This window comes from Netta rufina (assembly GCF_964035555.1).
Source record: "Netta rufina genome assembly, chromosome: 1".
Classification (NCBI taxonomy): Eukaryota; Metazoa; Chordata; class Aves; order Anseriformes; family Anatidae; genus Netta; species Netta rufina.
Window position 1 is genome coordinate 63597003 of NC_140123.1, and position 19548 is coordinate 63616550.

At 37.5% G+C, this 19548-nt stretch overlaps 1 protein-coding gene across 2 annotated transcripts; it reads left to right on the forward strand.

Moving 5' to 3' along the window:
• Positions 1–243: 243 nt before the first annotated feature.
• CDC16 (cell division cycle 16) lies at positions 244–19548 on the forward strand. 2 transcript variants are annotated; one of them, XM_084296506.1, is made up of 18 exons: positions 244–403; positions 1388–1439; positions 2225–2322; positions 3033–3071; positions 3867–4007; positions 5511–5670; positions 6327–6421; positions 6991–7124; positions 7881–7960; positions 9529–9578; positions 10275–10348; positions 11722–11847; positions 12573–12725; positions 13071–13134; positions 13737–13798; positions 15831–15966; positions 16837–16927; positions 18049–19548. In XM_084296506.1, the coding sequence occupies exons 1-18, from the start codon at positions 356–358 to the stop codon at positions 18312–18314; spliced, it is 1869 nt and encodes a 622-aa protein (XP_084152632.1). In that variant the 5' UTR covers positions 244–355; the 3' UTR covers positions 18315–19548. The 2 variants fall into 2 exon arrangements, with proteins under 2 accessions (XP_084152632.1, XP_084152631.1); XM_084296505.1 differs by having other exon boundaries at positions 245–403; positions 1385–1439.

Genomic DNA, 19548 nt, shown 5'->3' on the forward strand with positions numbered 1-19548 from the left:
AGCCTGTGCACCTCTGTGGCATTTGCAGAAAGAGTTTAGTTTAAAAACTAGATGTATGTGTTCGTGGCGGGCAATCCCTTGATACCACCCAAAAAAAAAAAAAAAAAAAAAAAAAAAAAGAAAAGAAACAGGCGGAACGCCGCGCTCGGGGGCGCTGTTTCCGGGCGGGAGGCGGAGGCCGGGCGGGCCGGAAGTGAGGGCCGGAAGGGGGGCGGCTTTGGGCGCTGCACCGCCAGGCTCTGGCCGGGCAGGCGGAGGGGCGAGCGCCGCGGGCCGCCACCCCGCCAGGACCCCCCCAAATCCCCCTAAAACCTCCCCAAAAGCCCCCAAAACCTCCCTAAAAGCCTCCAGGAGGATGAACCTGGAGCGGCTGCGGAAGCGGGTGCGGCAGTACATCGACCAGGTGGGGCGCGGGGCGGCGGCCGTTGGGGCTGCGGCCCTGGGGGGGCGGCAGGGCCCCGCTGTGCCCTGGGGGGCCCCGGGCAGCTCCACGGCTGTCATCCTGCGGGGAGGTGCAGGGATGGTGACGGCTTTTCAAGTGCTGCAGGTCCTGTCGCTGCCCCAGGGTATCTGTGCGGTGTGCAGGAGGGCCTGGGAAGCACGTTGTCCCTCCTCGCAGCTTGGAGAAGGGTGAAAATTAAAAATCAGCAGTCCCTGCTCATCTTTTCAGATAATAATTCCAACCAGTTTTCTAAGTTTTTCTCCTAGTACCTCAAATCTGGTGATAAACATAGCTTAGTTACTGGGAAGGACCTGCAACCCCTGCTCCATTCTCTCCTTGATAACGTTCTTCTCTATTTCTCCCCCTTCTCCTGAACTGTGGGCTTATAAGTCAAGCTATCCATGCAAACGTGGAGAATTTCCCTCCTGCTTCCCACAGAGACTGTGGTTTGTGTGAAATTAAAGCGTCCTGAGTGGAAAATGAGCGTTTCTTAATCAGACATGCTGCTGCAAAATGTTCTTGCAGTGATGTTTGTGCTATTTCTTTTGCATAGAACTCTTTCTTCCAAAATAAACATTTATTTTAACTACTAGGTTAGGTAGCTTTTATGCCACGTTTTCAGTGACAGCAAATTAACTAATCACTTGTTATTAATTAATTTACTATTTAGCACGTGCCTTTTGGTCAAACATACCTGCATTTAATTGAAAATAAATGCACAAACCCATCTCAAATGACATTTGAAAGACATCAAAAAGAAGTGGGGCTGGCCCTTTCAAACTGATTTTTGAACTTACAAAGAACTCTAAAGCAAATCACCATTCATTAGAGAATACACACATAATAAGACATTAAATGGAAACTACATGTAATATATTTCAAGATAAGCCCAGGACGCTACTCTCCAATAAATAATAATTATTCCTGTTTTTTTTTTTGCAGCAGCAATATCAAAGTGCCCTGTTTTGGGCAGACAAAGTAGCTTCACTGTCTCATGGTAAGTAGGTGCTTGTATCGTTGTTCTTCAGTAACTTCTTTCTGGTACCCTTGTTCTGTGTTCTTTCCTTTATTTTAAGCTTCTTGGCTAAACTTTGAAAGTTGGGCTTGATGCGGTCTTTGGAGTGCTGTTTTTCCAAACGGAGCAGGGCCAGCCTTGCTTTCCATTTAACTTTGTGTTAAAATTAGTGTTTGGCCAAACCCACAAGTGAAGAGGTGGTAGGGGAGAAACCTAGACAGTAGTAGTTCCCTACAGGCCGTGCTTTTGCTGTGGGTGCTCAGGACAAACAGAACCCAGGTTAGCAGAGCATGTTGATGCTGGCAGGCAGAAGGAGAGCTGAACATCAAGGTGCAGAAGTCTAATAAGCTTTCAGTGTAGTTGGGTTCCTACTGATCTTCTTTGAAAGAGCCAATTCTGGGTTGTTTTTCTCTGCTCCGACTGTGTCCAAGGGCAAGGTAGCCTACAGCTCCTGCAGACAGCTTGTTTTAAATCTTTACCACTGTCATCTCCTTCTCATGACGCACCTCTAGCACGAGATTCATTGTATTCACTGTCCAGAGCACTATATGATGACTTTAAAGTTAAAATATAATAGGTTTTGTTCATTTTAACAGACAGATAAGTTGTTTATATACAATATATGTATGTAAAACACAGTAACTTAAAAGGATGCTAGAATAGTGGAAAACCAGTACTCTTCTAGGGAAGCAAAACTGAATATTCTGTATGAAATTGTTTAAAAATACTATAAATTAATGTTTTATATTTTCCTCTTTATTTTTAAGAGGAACCTCAAGATATCTACTGGTTGGCCCAGTGTCTTTACCTGACAGCTCAGTATCATAGGGCAGCACATGCCCTTCGATCCCGTAAATTGGATAAGGTAAGTCATTTTGGACAAGGACACATTACTGTCATTCCACTTACAAACCTCTGCTAACCACAGTGGCTTCCTCACCATCAGAGCTTAGAGTCTGCAGGAAGGTTGATTGTTTAGCCTGCATAATGCAGTTTATCTGAACCAAGTATAGCCGTGTTCAGACAATATAAGGAAAATGTCTTTGCCATGAAGGTTGTCAAACCCTGGAAGAGGCTTCCTAGCAAGGTGTTTGATGCACCCCCATGCCTGTCATGGGGTGCTCATGGGGTGCTTGGGCAATGCCCTCAATAACATGCTTTAACATTTGGTTAGTCCCGAAGTGGTCCATCAGTTGGACACTGATCTTTGTAGGTCCCTTCCAACTGAACTGTTTTATGTGTTGGCCCAAGGTGGGGTGAGAGAGAAGAGGAGGAGTCCAAGGATGGAAGAGCAGTAGGTATGGGAAGGTGGGGTGTCACTTAAAATGTAACTATTTCAATTGTCCTTCTGCTCTGCTAATAAATGTGCTAAGAGTGAATATTGTGTCCTTTGACTGTGGGAGTTTAATAGTAGAAAAAGTGTTACAGACTTATTCAGTCATTTTGGTCAGCAAGGTTTTCCTTACGTGAATGGGTTGAAGAAACTACAGCCAAAAACAGAGCAAAAGAGGGAGTCTAGCAGTGGATGTAAACGTGCTCTTTTAATTACTAACACAAATTAAATCTTTCTTCCAGTTATATGAAGCCTGTCGCTACCTTGCGGCTAGATGTCATGTGAGTACACATTTTAATCAGTATTAGAAACATAGCAAACTAAATAAAAGGTGCATCTTCGGAAGATTAGGTACCTGAGACACAGCGTAGCTGTGTGAGGATTGACATTCATTGGAATAACAGGCTTATGTTTTGTGGTAGTTGATTTCTTCATCCCTTAACTTTGAGTGTGGTTGGTGGAGTACCATTGTGGTACTCTACTCCATAGCAACCCAGTTGACCTTTTGTCCAGGAAAGAAAATACTCCTTTGTTATAGGAATGTGAGTGACTTTTCTCTCATGTCTGCATGTTTGTTTTTAATTAATTGGGTGTAGTCCATCAAGAGATGTTCTTTATGGTTGTGTAAATATAGTTAGCAGCTTTGTCCTTCCGTATAAAAAGCAATATGTAAATGGTAAAATGCAGTGCTTTCACAGCAAAACAGGATCAACTCATAAATTAAATACAAAAATATGAAATAAAATATTGTGCTTACTATAGAATAAGTCAACTGTATTTTGTTAAATCCTGCATTCTCCATTTGTAGAGGAACATCTACTTCTGTGATTGTATAATGGCAAATGATAAGCTTCTCTGTAGGTGCTAATTCTGTTAATATAAGTTGTATATTATAGGTGACTAGTAAAACAGTTGATTATGATTATAAAATGGCATGTGTCCAAATAAGACTCTGCATGCCTAAAAAACCTTGCTGGTAAGTACCAGTTACAATCTGTGCCTTTGAAATGTGACTTTATGTACAGATGTTTCAAATCCCAACCTTTTTTTTTTTGCATGCACGTGTTTGCGGCTAGTATGCTGCGAAAGAACATCAACAGGCCCTGGATATCCTTGATATGGAAGAGCCAATCAACAAAAGACTTTTTGAGAAGTACTTGAAGGATGAAAATGGATTGAAAGACTCGACCACAGACTGGGAGATGTCGCAATCCTCTGTAAGTGACAATTTCTAAACAAGTATTTTTATAACCGAGGGAAAAAATGTGTGAAGTCAAAAAGTGATCTAGCAACTAGATGAATTTGAAGCTCGAGGTGTTTATGCTTTCCTTCCTGGGTAACATAATTCTCAGAAATGCTGAATCATTCTCTTCAATCAGAAGTCCGCTGTCAGCTTGCCTGTATGAAAGTAACTTGATTTGCAAAAATGAAAAGTGCTTTGCAACAACTTTTTGTAAGCTTTTGCAGGCACTTTGCGGGAAGTTCTTGATCTAGTATTGGTTTTTAGAGTCTTCTAGCTCTATACTGCAACTTCAGTCTTTGTAATATAAACTAACATTTATTTCAGTTGGGCTGCAGGTGCTGAGATAATAGAGCACGTTTTCCTCTCCTTCGGGTATTTTTTTAACCGGAGGTTTCCTTAATCATTCAGACGGTGTTCTCAGTGGGACATTGCTTGTCACACGCGAGAATTATGTTGCGTTAAGGTGAAGATTTCTGAAGCTCAGTGGAAAAAAACCTGTGTAGCACAGGTGGTCCTCAGATTTGGCTGTGTGTTCATTCTCCTTCGCCATTTTCTGTTTCGTGGTACTCTGACCCCAGTGTCCGGGTGGCCGATTGTTGAACGACTATTTTGGCTGAGAAATAACCCTGTAAAAAAACTCGACTTCACCAGCCCTTATCTTTACAAATGCAGTTGATGTAGTTCAAGGATGCAAGGAGGGTAGATTTGGCCTGCCAAACGAGGGAGCTAGTCAAGTTGGTACTGCTACAAGAAACCTTAAACCAAACTCTTCTCCAGGAATGTCACTTTTTCAGTCTTATTTGCTTGGTTTGCACAGACACTTGTTCTGGAGTAAGAGTCACTGGCCTGTGAAGTGGTAACAGTGTTTATTATCTATTTGGCAGCCCCCTAGGGTGTATTGGTTGTTAAAACAGCTCTACTTTTTCTTTTATATGGACTTCTGTCTGATAAGTGTGACAATAAAGATATATAATGTGTAAGTTTTCTCCAAATAACATGCTGACAATTCTGTGGCCTTCTGACTGAATAAAACGCCCATCCTTGGGAGTTTCATCCGTGAAAGAATGTGTTCGTCATTAGACATCCTAGCAAAACTTCAATTTGCTAATAATTACCTTTCACTGCTTTTTGTTTCTGAAACAATCTGTTTTGGGTTGAAAGGAAGAATTATTTTTTTTCCTCAAAGCAGTTGAGTCCATTGATTTGGCCTTTTTCACCTCTGCTGAACTTCTTGTCTTTTGTGAAATGTGTGGTTTAAAAGTAAAGAGAGATGAATTGCTTTGGAAGTGCCCATTTGATTTTTTTTTTTTTTTAAGCATATAGAAACGATATTATATTTAAAAAACAGCACTAGGAAACCAGGTTCCATCATACATGAAATGCTTTTTACTTTTCAGGGAGCCCATTTGATTTGTGCTCAAAACCAAATTGCAAACATTGATTCAGTCTTTGACCTCCAGCCCTGCTTTTCCACCAGATCAAGAGCTCTATATGCCTTTTGCGAGGGAAGATCTATGATGCTTTGGATAATAGAACCCTAGCAACATACAGCTACAAAGAGGCCTTGAAGCTTGATGTTTACTGCTTTGAAGCATTCGATCTTTTAACATCGCACCATATGCTGACAGCACAAGAAGGTTTGGATAGCAGTATTTCTCTAATATAAGTACAATTTAGCTGCTTTCTAATATGCTTTTTCCTGGATAATGAAACAGTATTGCAAGTAAGAGGGTATAAAATACGAAGTACAGGTTGCCCTCGGGTGCTAGGAAAATACTAGGTGATGGTTATGTTAAAAAGTAGAAGAAAGCTTTGAATTGCTCGAAAATTGTAACTGTTCAAATTTGTGTTAGGACTTTAGATGTTAGTTTTGCCATGCTAAGAATTAAAAGGAACAAAGTAACCCAGGAGTCTCCTTTGTTAGTTCCAGAAGCTCCCCTGCTCTTTGCCTGACCTAAACGAAGTTTTTCCTTGTGTTACCAACTTCACAGCCTTTGGATTCACAAAACCCTATTGGGTTTTGCTACACTATAGTAGGCAGCATTTAATAGAACATTCTGAGTGGTAAACTTGGATGTATAGCATAAATAAAAATAAAGGTGCTATGTCATTAACCTTCCATTTTAAAAGTCTACAAGGAAAAACTAAGTAAGAATTCAATCATTAATTTCCATAATTAGTATTACTATGTTTTAGTGCATCTGTGCTGTTATTTTGCATCTCTAAGCTCTAATATTTGACCTTGCCATTTTTCTTTAATGTGACCATTTCAATTTTCTTTTAATTTACTTAGAAAAAGAACTTCTTGAATCTCTACCTCTTAGTAAACAATGTACGGAAGAAGAGCAAGAATTGCTGCACTTTTTGTTTGAGAATAAATTGAAGAAGGTAAAACCATAAACGGAATAAAAAGCTGATGGGTTGCATGAAATTCCTGACTTCAGTTGTAAATTTTATTTGGCTCTGTTTATTGCAAACTTTGGAAAAGCAAGGGCTCTGTAGCGCTGGTTATTTTTAAAATGTATGATGCAGTAGGTATCATTTTTTGAATGCTAGAAAAGTTCTGTGTAAACTCATCTGTTTCAGCTTTATTTCTTGAGAATACATTAATTATGTAGGCAAAATATCAATTTCCTGAAAATACTACGTTATAACAATATTCTTCCAAAATATTTCAAAATATTTTTTTCTAAAGAGAATATGAGAGCACTGCAAGCCAACTCTGTATAACTCAATATTCATTTCTACAGCCTCCGCTTCATGCATTGGCAACCATATTTCATCTTCCAAATGAGCTTTTAAGCACACTGCAAAGAACCATTTGAGCAAATACAGGTCTTACGGACTTGAAGCTTCTTAAAATTCGTAACATCAATGTAGTTATATTATTTTAGCAGTATTTTATAGCATTCGATTTTTAGATTGGATTTGCACGTTGTGTTTCTTTTGTCTTTCAGTATAATAAACCCAGTGAAACATTGATTCCTGAGTCGGTAGACGGTCTTCAGGAAAACCTGGACGTAGTAGTGTCCTTAGCTGAAAGGCATTATTATAACTGTGATTTCAAAATGTGTTACAAGCTGACTTCCGTGTAAGTATACAAAGCAGCTTTGATTCCTTTTCTAGTATGATGTAGAATAATAATTATGACTGGGCTTACTGTGATTTATTGTTCAGTGCATTACATGCCTAAGAATTTGATACAGGTTTTCAGGTAGTTAAAATACATAGTTTGTGCCCAGCAAGACACCTTGTATCCCTTGGAACACAAAGGGGCAAGACTTAGGGGAACATTGCAGAGAATGCTGATTGTGTGAATTGGAACAGCTGAGTAAAATCATGATCCTGTTGAAGTAAATGACTCCAATGAAGTTATTAAGATTTTATACTTTTCCTGAAACTAATTGTTTCCTTTGGCGTACTGCTTAATGTTGCAGAGCCTGTTTCCTTAAGCTCAGAAAACATAGACCTTGCTGAAAAGTTGCTGTCCAGCCTGTGCAACTTAGAGGTTGGATAAGCCATGTTGTCTGGTAGTTAAATTTGAAGTGGCCTGCAAACAAATAGTATACTGTATTCTGGTTTTCTTCCAACTTTATATTCAGCTTACCAAAATTTTGTGTTAGCCCTGTTAAGCTAAATCAATGGTTATTTTTCTGGTCTTAAACCTTTATTGTGCCAGTAATTACATTACAGTATTACAGTAGTTATGTTCAAGTCACAAATGGCTGTCTAATGCCAGAAGTGGTAATTAACTAGAACATTACACAGTATAAAAGCAGCCTGTTTCAAACACATGTTTTTGAAATGCGTATCACAGATCATTTTTTTTCTAATTTTATTTTTTTAGAGTAATGGAAAAGGATCCATTCCATGCAAACTGTTTACCTGTGCATATAGGGACGCTTGTGGAGCTTAATAAAGCAAACGGTAAGAAACACAACATTTTTAATGAGTCAAAAGAGCACTGTCATGTTTCAATTTTAAAAAGGAATTAAAGATGCCAAGAAACCCTGTTACAGAGCATTTAAAAAAAAAAATTGATGTGAAAACCTGTTTATTTTTCCTCTGACTTGCAGTTTCAAGAAAACAACGGGTAAGTGGAAGAGAAGGCAGTTTCAGAGCTGATGGTGAGGGTTGGGGAAGTAGTTGTGCAAAGAATCTTTGCTCGTAATCGTGAGCTACAGTGCTGCATTTCAGTTCTTTGATTTATGTGTTGATGTGATCTTCCTAGAGAATCTAGGTGTACTTTTCCCCCTTAACAAAATAAAATGTATTAATTTAAACTGGGAGGATCTTTTCAACAGCGTGCATGCTCAGGTGGTCATGTGTTTTCCATGTTAGAAGACTTTCTATGCTCTCTCTCCTTGCCTTTGCTATTGTGAAGGTCTCTTTGTAGTTCAAGTAAGTTTATAATCAGACACCACCTTTGCTGAACTACAAGAATAGCTTACTTGCAGCTGGGATGGCTTTTTCTCATTTCAGACTGCATATAAACACCTAAATCAAGTGAAGAGCTTGAATGTCTTTAGAACCAATTGGAAGATAGAATAAGGAGCTCATATGATTTGCAGTCTCTCAAAGGATGGTGCATTGTCTGTACACACAGAGGTCATTAGGTGCACTGGTACTTCTCAATCTTCAGTTAATGTCCTTTTCAGTTACTTTACAGTTAGCTACATCTGAATATGTGGCCAGTGCTCTGATCTTCATTTGAAGTCTGTCTTGAAGCTTTTTGTACATAAGCTGGTATTTTGCAAGCAACTTCTCATATTTGATTTTTCTGAAGCAAAGAATTGATGCTATGCACTCTAGAATTGAACTCATTGATATAAGAGCACCATGCTCTGATGAAATTGTTTTGTGTATTGTAATGCAATTTCCTTTGAAATTGTTTAGGCATTAAAATTGTTATCCCGTATCTGATTATTTCCATTTTTATTAGAAAATCTGTAGCAAGTTTTCTAACAAAAAATAATTCTCTTTTTTTCTAAGAAGTAATCACACAGATTTATTTCAAATAATGGAACAATTTATTTACCTTTAAAAGTCCTGTTTTCATCATATTAATGCACAGGACTCTCATTTTGAAATTGAGCTAGCCAGTATGTTATACTTTTTAGATGTCGAAAGCTAAACTGTGTTTTACCTTTACTTTATATGTTAGTGTAATATATTAGATATTTACTTTAATATAATTTAGTGACCCAATTTGTTGTAGAACTCTTAAGGAGTGGGATGTATAGCTGCTTGTTTGTGTGCTGTGAAGACTTAGGTTGTTTTTTTTTTTTAACTAACTGCAAAAGTATATCCATTTTGAGGCAGTCTGAAGCATTACCACTAAAATGTTTTTGTTTATTGTGTTTTAATAACTCTAGACATGCTTCCTGTTTTTATAGAAAGCTAAAGGATGTTTTTATAGAAAGCTAAAGGAGGACTTGAAATATCTTATGTTTTATCATATTTTAATATTCTTGTCTTTTTTTTCCCTTGCGCAGAACTTTTCTATCTTTCTCATAAACTGGTCGACCTGTACCCAAATAATCCTGTAAGTTGTTCTATGCCTTCATTACCAAGTAGTTTTCTTTAGCTTTTATTTGCTGTCACCTATAACATAATAGTCAGTTTGAGCAACAGAATATTAAAAATAAACAAAATATTTTTTGATTGGAGCTGGTGAAAATTGTTAATTCTTTTTTTTTTCTGTACATTGTAATTATATTAAGGTGGATTTTTTTTCTTAAGGTACCTGTAAAACATTCAACATGAAGAATTCACTTTGCATAATCATTTAGAAAGTGCTACAATAATAGATGGATATGCCTTTCTGGGCAACCTATTGCAATGTTTGATCACCTTCATTGTGAAAATCGAATCCTTTTATTCAATCAAATTTTCTTTGTTGCAACTTGTACCCACTGCCTCCCGTCCTGTCACCGTGCATCTCGTGAGAAGAGTTGCTCAGTCTCCTATATTCCCTATGATTAGATAAAATTGACGACAGCAATAAGCTTTCCACTTAGCCCTCTTTTTAAGGCTGAACAAACCCAGGTAGTGACATACAGCTGCCAGCAGTTCTAGCTTGTCTGTGATGTAAAACAAATCAAAAAGCTGACTGATGTCTGTGAGAACATTCATAGCTTTTATAATTGTGTTCCCTTGTTACTCATCACCTATGATGATGCTTCGCTAAAATCAGGGTGATATATCTCATAATAATTCTATTTTTATTTTTAATGTGTAGGTGTCATGGTTTGCAGTAGGATGCTACTATCTCATGGTTGGCCACAAAAATGAACATGCTAGAAGATACCTCAGGTAAAACTTGTTTTTCTAGTTTTCTTTACTGAATCTGTTGTTCATTTGCTAAGTAAATATTTAACATCCACATTTGTTGATAAGCTCATACAGTAAGCAGAAGCCTTGGCACACTGGTTACTGATAAATTATTCCTTTTTTTTTTTTTTTTATAACCTGTTTCTGGTATGGCAACTTAGACCTCAACCTTCCAGATGCTTTAAAAATGATTTAGAGGCTTACCTGGAACTTCTTGCCACTCACTTTCCTGTTATCGGCAGATGTCGTCTCTGCACTCACTTATGATGGCAAGCTAATTACAACTAGTTAATCAAGGCTCATTTTTTAGTGTAAGGATACTCAAACATTCTCCCTGGTTCAGGCTGCATATCTAAAAGGGAATAGTTAGACAGAACTAGACAGCCAAATGGCAGGATTTTCTTTCTTTGCACAAACAGCCTTGGACTTCTCGGCTGTTCAGTCAGTCCAGTGCTCTTTTCCTGTGTTCTGTATGTGTATTGATTGCCAGCATCAGCGAGCAGAACCTGGCTGTGAAGTACAGCATTTGTTTTGGTACTGTAAGCTTAAACTGAGAAGCCTTAAACCAATCTGTAAGGCTTCAATTTTTCTTCTGAAGACCTTTAAAGACTGGCAGTATACGTAAGGATGAGTCACTAACAGACTATTTGAATGCCTGGTTATTCCGAGTAGTCTATTTAAATTCCTGGCAATTAGCAGTGTGCTCAGTAAAATTCTTTGAGAAGTTGTCCTGAGAGCCTTAAGTAGTTTGAGCAGTGAAATAAAGAACATCACTATTAAATATGCAAGCAACCCTAGCCAGGAAGGTCCTATATATGTGTTAGTGGAAGAAAACCCCACAGAAGTCAGGGTAATTGTGGCAAAGAGGGGAAAAAGGGTCTAGCAAGAGTAGAATAGTAATGAGATGCCTGAATTTCTTGGGGAAGAATGATGATGTACAACTACAAGGCTAGTGATAACTGGACGAAGCAGTAATTTGTTAGGAAAGTATCTGGAGAGGCTATGGATAAAAACACCAGCTCCCATATCGCTGTTTTTGGAGTCAGTAGGACATCATGCTGAACACAGTAGATGGTATATCTGGGCACTGCCCAGTAGCGTGTTAAAGGAAGTATCATTCTGGTTGCTTGAGAAAGAGGCATAAAGAACTCAAGACAGATGTGAAGCATTTGAATTGAATTCAAGAGAAGGCAGCGAATGAGCTGTTCAAACTTTTAAAATGAGCTTCATTTACTAGTTGTCATTACTAAAGATTATGATAATAGTTATCTCTCTCACACAGTATTGTAAGTAGGCATCTGAAGCAGATGAAATTTCATTTCATACGTTTGCTTGTGATCTGCTCTTGTTTTTAGCAAAGCTACGACACTTGAGAGAACCTATGGACCAGCATGGATAGCTTATGGACATTCATTTGCAGTTGAGAGTGAGCATGACCAAGCAATGGCTGCGTATTTCACAGCTGCACAGCTCATGAAAGGGTATGTCAAAAAAAATCATTCAGAAAAACTGAAGTTAATCCATAAATAGTATAGAAAAATAACTGTATTGCTTTAAACAATAAGTAATTATACGCAACATCTCTCTGGTAGAGAATAAAAAGGAGGGCAGGGATAAAATAACTTTGTCTGTATTTGACTGCATTGTTTGTACTTGATTATTGTTGTAGTTCTGCAAGTTCTAAAGTCCAAGTTTTTATTCAGGTAATCTCTATTCTAACAGAGTTCTCTAAAATGTGTGAATGGTGTGTTTGTCTTACCAGATCATAAAGTGCTGTATAATAGTATCTTGAACAGCTGTTGCATACTGTGGAGAAGGCTGTAAAATGAGTAATGGAGTAATATGTCATATTGCATATAAAACTATTGTATTTGGATGTAGTTATTTGTAAATGCAATCCCATTATTATTGCTTCTTCCGTATTCCGTTTGTAAATGAAATGTAGGGAGGAGACTGGGGGGAAAAAACCTTCAGAATTAAAGCACTGAGAAAATACGTGCATGTAATTCCAGGTTAAACTATGGTTCATGTTGGTGTTCAAATTCTTGTCAATATCTAACAGGTAGAAAGTCTCTTTAACCACCCCTTAGGTTAGCAGTCCCTTTAAAAACAGCTTTTCACTTAGATCTACATAGGAGAACACAGCTGGCATTTCTTTTTAGTTTGTGGCACTGTTCCTGATGAAGTGCATGGATTTTCTTCCTAGGTGTCACTTGCCGATGCTCTACATTGGACTGGAATATGGCTTGACCAACAACTCCAAGTTAGCTGAAAGGTTTTTCAGCCAAGCTCTAAGCATTGCACCTGAAGATCCCTTTGTTATGCATGAAGTCGGAGTGGTCGCATTTCAAAACGGAGAGTAAGCTTGCAAAAATAGTCCTAATTATGGATTATTCTGAAATGCAACGTGCCAATACATTTATTAATGTATTCCAGAAAAAATATAATGGATATAAGAACTGTTTAATGAACATTCTTGTTTTGCTTCTGATTTTTTTAGCTTTGTCTTGTCAGCTGTTAAGATCACACAGCAAAGTAAGCAAAATACAGCTGAACATAATTACTATTTTTTTTCTTACAGATAATTTCACTCATGCAACAAGTAATGTCAAAGAACTGTTGATTGTAATACAATTTTCTTCATTCTGCTGATGAGAACTCTTTGCTGATTTACTTTTCTTTCCTCCCCACCCCCGATATTTAGCTGGAAGACTGCAGAAAAATGGTTTCTTGACGCACTGGAAAAAATCAAAGCTATTGGAAATGAGGTATGTTTCCTAATAATACGCATGGTCATAAAACTATTCATAAAACTCCAGGAAGTTCTGTATTTTGTGGCAGAATGTTACGCTTGTTATAAGATAGCTGCAGTAAGTTCAGTGCCAGGTCCTGCATCTGGGCTGGGCCAATCCCAAGCGCACGCACAGGCTGTGTGGATAATGGGTTGAGAGCAGCCCTGAGGAGAAGGACCTGGGGGTGTTGGTTGATGAGAAGCTTGTCATGAGCCAGCAATGTGTGCTTGCAGCCTAGAAGTGTGGCCAGTAGGGCGAGGGAGGGACTCTTGGTCAGGGAGTGCAGTGACAGGACAAGGGGGAATGGCTTTAAACTAAAATCTAGATTTGGATTAGATAATGGGAAGAAATTCTTCACCCAGAGGATGTGGTAAGTCCCTGGCACAGGCTGCCCAGAGAAGCTGTGGCTGCCCCATCCCTGGAGGTGCTCAAGGCCAGGCTGGATGGGGCTTTGGGCAACCTGGGCTGGTGGGAGGTGTCCCTGCCCATGGCAGGGGGTTGGAACTGGGTGGCCTTTAAGGTCCCTTCCAACCCAAACCTTTCTGTGATTCTACTTGATTTGTTGCATTATTTTGCAGGTAACAGTTGATAAGTGGGAGCCTTTATTGAACAACTTAGGACATGTCTGTAGAAAACTCAAGTAAGTGACGGTACAGGAGCTACCTTTTATCTGGAATACTACACAAACGTATTTTTGATAGGCTTCCTTCTTATTTCCATCAAGATTATGTGCCATGTGAAAGCAATGTAGAAGTATCTTTTACCTGATGATTCTTGTTTGATAGAAATTTGATCATAGGCTTTCAGATTCTCAGATGGGTCTCAATTCAAGCTGGCTGCTGTCCCAGTCCTGACATACTTGACTATGTGCAGTGATTTAGCTGGCTTAAAGGTGATTTTGTGCTGATTGATTGCTTGAATCAGTGCTTGAGCTTTTTTTTTTTTTTTTATTTAAGTGCAGTGTTCAGTGACCTTAACACAACAATAAAATGTTACTGTGTTTTTTAAGAACAGAACTAGTTGATATTTCGTTTCATATTTCTATTCTAGGAGGAGAAAAAGGAAGTGCAAAGAACATATGAAAGCATTAACAGTTTTAACATGGAGAAATGTTCTCTCCTTAATTACTTTAATCTGATTTTAACCTGTGTTGTCTTTTGTATTAACCAGTACTATATGGTTTTCTGTCATGGTTTTAATTGTCCAATTGGTATGTACTGAAACTTTGGTTTCTGAGTTGCCAATGAAAGTGATTCTGATACATATAAGTCATGCTTCTGCTTTGACTTTAGTAGGAATTGCTCTATGCATGAATTGTTTGAATTCTTCATTTTCATTGGGAAATAGCAATGTATAATAGTTACCCATTCTTCCAAAACCAAACAAAAAGCACTGGTTTTGTGATTTATTTATGACTATCATTGCAGGGTGTGGCTTTTTTTTTTTTAACAAATGCATACTTCAGTTATAATTTCTTTAATCTTTTTTAATTCCTCGCAGTAATTTAGTAACTGCTTACATCACACTTAGGACAACTTGCATTTTGTTATTCAGGTTCAGAAAGCCAATTTAATATATTTCTTCATCCTTATAAGCTATCTTTCATGAAAATCAAGATGATTTTAGTCAGCTCTGCATATTCTTTAACAAGATAAAATGTCCATAACAACTGATTTTAGTAGTGTTCATAATGCACATTATTGCTTTTGTGAAAAACTTACTAGATATCTCTTCACTAGCACGATGTAGTTGAAATTTGAAAGCAGCACATTAAAGTACACTGGTAGTTAATTGGACAACTAAGTAGTATGAGTGAAAATAAAATTCAGACTGGAAGTTTTCTGCAGCAGGCAAACAGCTGCAAATTTTTACGCCTGGTTACCTAACACCCTCTGCTAACACCAACAAATGACGTTGTTATAATTTCATTACAATTAGAGACATTACAATTTCTTCTGAATAGACAATCGCTATCCTTATTTTTAATAGCTTGTACGAGGTTGTTAAAAGCGGCAGTTTAATTTCCCAGAGTAGTGTCATACGGTACATTTAATCCTTGGTTTGTAAAATAACGGGTGCAATAAGCAGCCTAGCTAAGAGAATTTTCAAAGAAAGAGTGGCTGGTATTTGAAAGAAATTATGGATATGTGTAAATCTTTTTTTTTCTTTTTTTCTTTTTTTTTTTTTCTGATAGAGGCAGCAGCAAAATGGAAGTGTTGGAAGTACCAGTGTATGCAGCACTTAAGGGTTGTGTAGTTTCTGCCTGGGGAGCTTTTCTCATTTTGAACAATGAGTGATTTAGTCTTATATTGCTCCTTTGCTCCCCTGGGGAGAAAAATGAGAGCTACAGAAAGAAACCTAATATTTCAAGGAGCAACGTTCAACATCTAAAGCAATTTACCGTATCAAATTGCTAAGATCCTCTCCAAATGGGGCCTAGCTGCAGACAGCTGTTGTGCTACATAACGGGAACAATGATTTCTCAATTATGTTGAGGAAGAAAATTATCAATATCCGTGACTCCCGTGCATTCTTTTATGTTGAGTATGAAGCAATAATTTTAAGGTTCTTGACAGGATTGCCTGCCACTGAGTTAAGGAAATTATCAATATAGCACAATAAAAACCTCTTTCACCCTGAAATAATAGATACTCTGGTTTTAACCCTAACAGGAAATACGAAGAAGCACTGGAATACCATCGCCAGGCTCTAGTACTAATTCCTCAAAACGCTTCTACTTATTCTGCCATTGGCTACATACATAGTCTGATGGGCAATTTTGAAAGTGCAATCGACTATTTTCATACGGTATGTAACAGCCTTAAGGCTCTGGTAACAGATTCTGTATTTACCGGTTCATTCTGTTCCTCTTCTGAAATAGAGAACCAACAATTATTCAACCCTTAAACAAGTTTTTATTTTATAATCTTAATTTTAAAAAAAAGTCTTCCTGAGTTTTCTGCTGAGTAGGTTTAAAAAGAAAGCTACTTTTTGGAACGTTGTAGTTGGATCCTTCTTTCTTGTAAACAATTAATTGAGTTGTATGTACATAAACTTTTCATTCTCACAAAATGATTGGAAATACTTTCAACGTATGCCTCAGAGTAGAAATTTTTCAGTAAGTGCAGCTTTTAAAAATATGCAACTTTCTGTTGCCTTGGATTTATGTTTATTATGTGATAATTGTGTATCACTATTTCCAGGGCAGTTTGGGTGATTTCACATTTTCATGGAGTAACAGTGAATTTTCTTGAGTGCTAAGTTTTCAGCATTCAGGTTGATTGGCTTGAGAATTCAGCTGTAGTTCTGTTTACCTAGAAGCTTGTATTACATAAATTTAGTTGTAATTACTTAAGCATGTCTCAGTCTTTCATTATCGATTGTAGTTTAGCTATACGTATATAATTTCCTCAGGTTTTAGAATTATTTTAGTATATTTTACTTCATGATTTATGAATTATTCTGTCTGGACACACGTCCATTTCTGGTTTTATTTTTGTTTTGCTTTCTTCAGCCATTTCATATGGAAATATTCTGTTTGCACAATGCTTTGCATTTACAGCAAAGACTACACGGATTGCATTGTCGAACAACAAAGCAACAAATAGAGTAATGGACTTAAGATGTAAATGGTCTTAATTACAGCTGAATAATTTTTACTTTTTTTTTTTTTAATAGGCACTTGGTCTTAGGAGGGATGACACATTTTCAGTCACGATGCTTGGCCATTGCATAGAGATGTATATTGGTGATTCCGAAGCTTACATTGGTAAGTCTGTCACTTATGCTGACTGCTAAAGTCACTGAATCCTTTGAGAGAAGTCTTTGCTCTTACATTAGGAAAAGACTGTCTACCGTTAAGGCTGTGGTGTAGTCTGTTTACCTCAGTTAACTGAAAGTAGAATATGTATATTGAGAAAAAAGACAGAAAACCTAAGTCAGAACTGATCAGCATTTGCAGATAATCATTGTTTTTTTGTAAGCATCATGGAAATAGATAATTCTTAATGCTGTAGAGAAAGCAAGTACTTTGCCATCGGAGGCACCAGTGATGGTTTCTTTTATAGAAAGTATTGATTGCTTAGAAACCAGTGAGGGGGGGGGAGGGAAGGGATAAAATAGAAATAAGGATTAAAAAATCAGAGGCCTTGATTTCAGCTAATAGTACTGCAGAGTGATATGGGCGAGGTATTTTCACAATATAGACACTGTGGTCTGTGAAGACAGGAGGAATCCTGCTGCCTCCAAAAATAGAGCTTTACACGTGGTTTAAAAACATCTTCATAACAGTAATACATTATATTGCTGTGGTCTGAGATATTCTGTGAAAGTTTTCTGCCCCCTCAAAAAACTTTATAGCAACATATTTCCGCTTCATTAAGCTTAATTTATCAATAATGAAGAAAGTTGATGTCCAATCTGCATGATAATAAGCTGAAGCCATTTAGTCATCTGTGTTCTTTGGTTCTCCAGCACATTTTTCACACAGCTGAAGCAGCTGTTTCTTCTTAATAATGCTTTGCTCCACACAGTCAGTTAAGGCATACACAACGACCACGCAGCTGTGTGCTATACATTGATGCAAACCATGATGCATGTAATTTTCAACAAGAAAAACCCTCACATGGAAGGGAATTGGCAATTACTTCTAACAAGACTTCAAATATTAATCTTATTTAGCACGTTGTGCTATTTTTTCTCTTAAACAAGGAGTCATCTGGATTGTGTCAGACCAGCTCTATTACAGACTTCAGTCATTTAGCAGCAACAACAGTTTGCTGTTCTGAATACAAAGAACTATAATAGTTTTAGGAGTTGATGATAGCTTTTTAAGATGGATGTTTGGGAGCGTTCATGTGGAATAAACTAACGGTTTGACTGTTTTCCTAGGAACAGAAATCAAAGACAAATTAAGGTGTTATGACTTTGATGTACACACAATGAAGACATTAAAGAATATAATTTCACCTCCCTGGGATTTCAGAGAATTCGACATAGAGAGACAGACTCTGGATGAGAGTGGCATAGTAACGTTAGAAACATCACATCAAAGGAAAAGTACAGATACCAGTCGTCCATTGGAAGAAACGTTTGAGATTGAAATGAATGAAAGCGACATGATGCTAGAAACATCCATGTCAGACCATAGCACGTGACTGTAAATTCTGGTACAGGGCTCATTTTGTCAGTGTTTGTTTTAGCATTTTTGTTATGGTGTTATACTTTCAGGAATTTGCTATTTTTATATGAATTCAAACTACTACACTGTACCTAACACCGGAGAAATAATGCTTGCCTTAAGGATGATTAAAATATACATGATGGACTATTTCTGATTTTATTATTTCTACAAAATTAATCATACGTGATGAAGTAAAAAAAGAAAAAAATAAATTCACATTATGTTTTTAAAACTGTTTACTCATCCTTGTGTCTGCCATCAGTAGGACTGAAGGTTTAAAAATAACACTTAAAGATTGAACTGTTTCCAATGTGCTGAATGGAGTAGCCAGAGTCTAATATAGTAATTGTGGCTTCTGAGTTTTCATCCTGTCAGTGAGGAATGCTTTCGTAGTAAATAGACCAAAAAATCCATGAGGTTTGACACGTTTATGAAGTAATAAGTATATCCCTTTACAAAGTGCTTTCAGTGGTTTTCCATCACTTGACTCTAATTGGGCATATGTTAAATTGATGACAAAGCATGTGACTTTGTTATACTTTCTCCTAACTGTTGTTGACTTCAGCTCTTTATCATTCTTCTGTATTGTGCTACTGAAAGGTCATTTAAGAACTGTTTCTGGTAAGGTGACTAGACAACAACCATGAATGGCAAAAATGTTGAGATGAATCAGTGTTTCCTGCAATTACTGACATCTGTGATGTTTTTCAGTAGTGTAACAATCAAGTTGTAAGCCATGGTGTACTATTTCTGAAGGGACTGTAGTCATTCTCTCTACACATAGCTGTTCTGTCAAGGATTAATGGAATAATACTAATACACGTATACAGTTTTTACAAGTCTCTAAATTGGTATTTTTAAATGTCGTCAGTTCACTGAAAAATAATGAAGTAAAGCTTATGTCTCTGAAACAGAAGCAGGGACTTGTCCAGCCACTAAACAGAACAGTTTGCCTTCTTAGCATGAACGCTGAACGTATTTTGTGTAAATTTTTCCCTTCCCTTCTTGCCTGTTCCACGTATGTCACTGTGAGGGGCTTAAAATTAAAAACTTAATGCTACAAGCTGTCATAATGTTTTCTTCTGTGACTTACAGCTAAGTTTTGACATTAAATGAATGAAGAGATTTTTCTGAGGTTTAGCGGTCCAGACTTCAGTTGGAAGTACTTCAGAACTAGCAATTTTTCTGTAGATGATTTTTTTTGATGA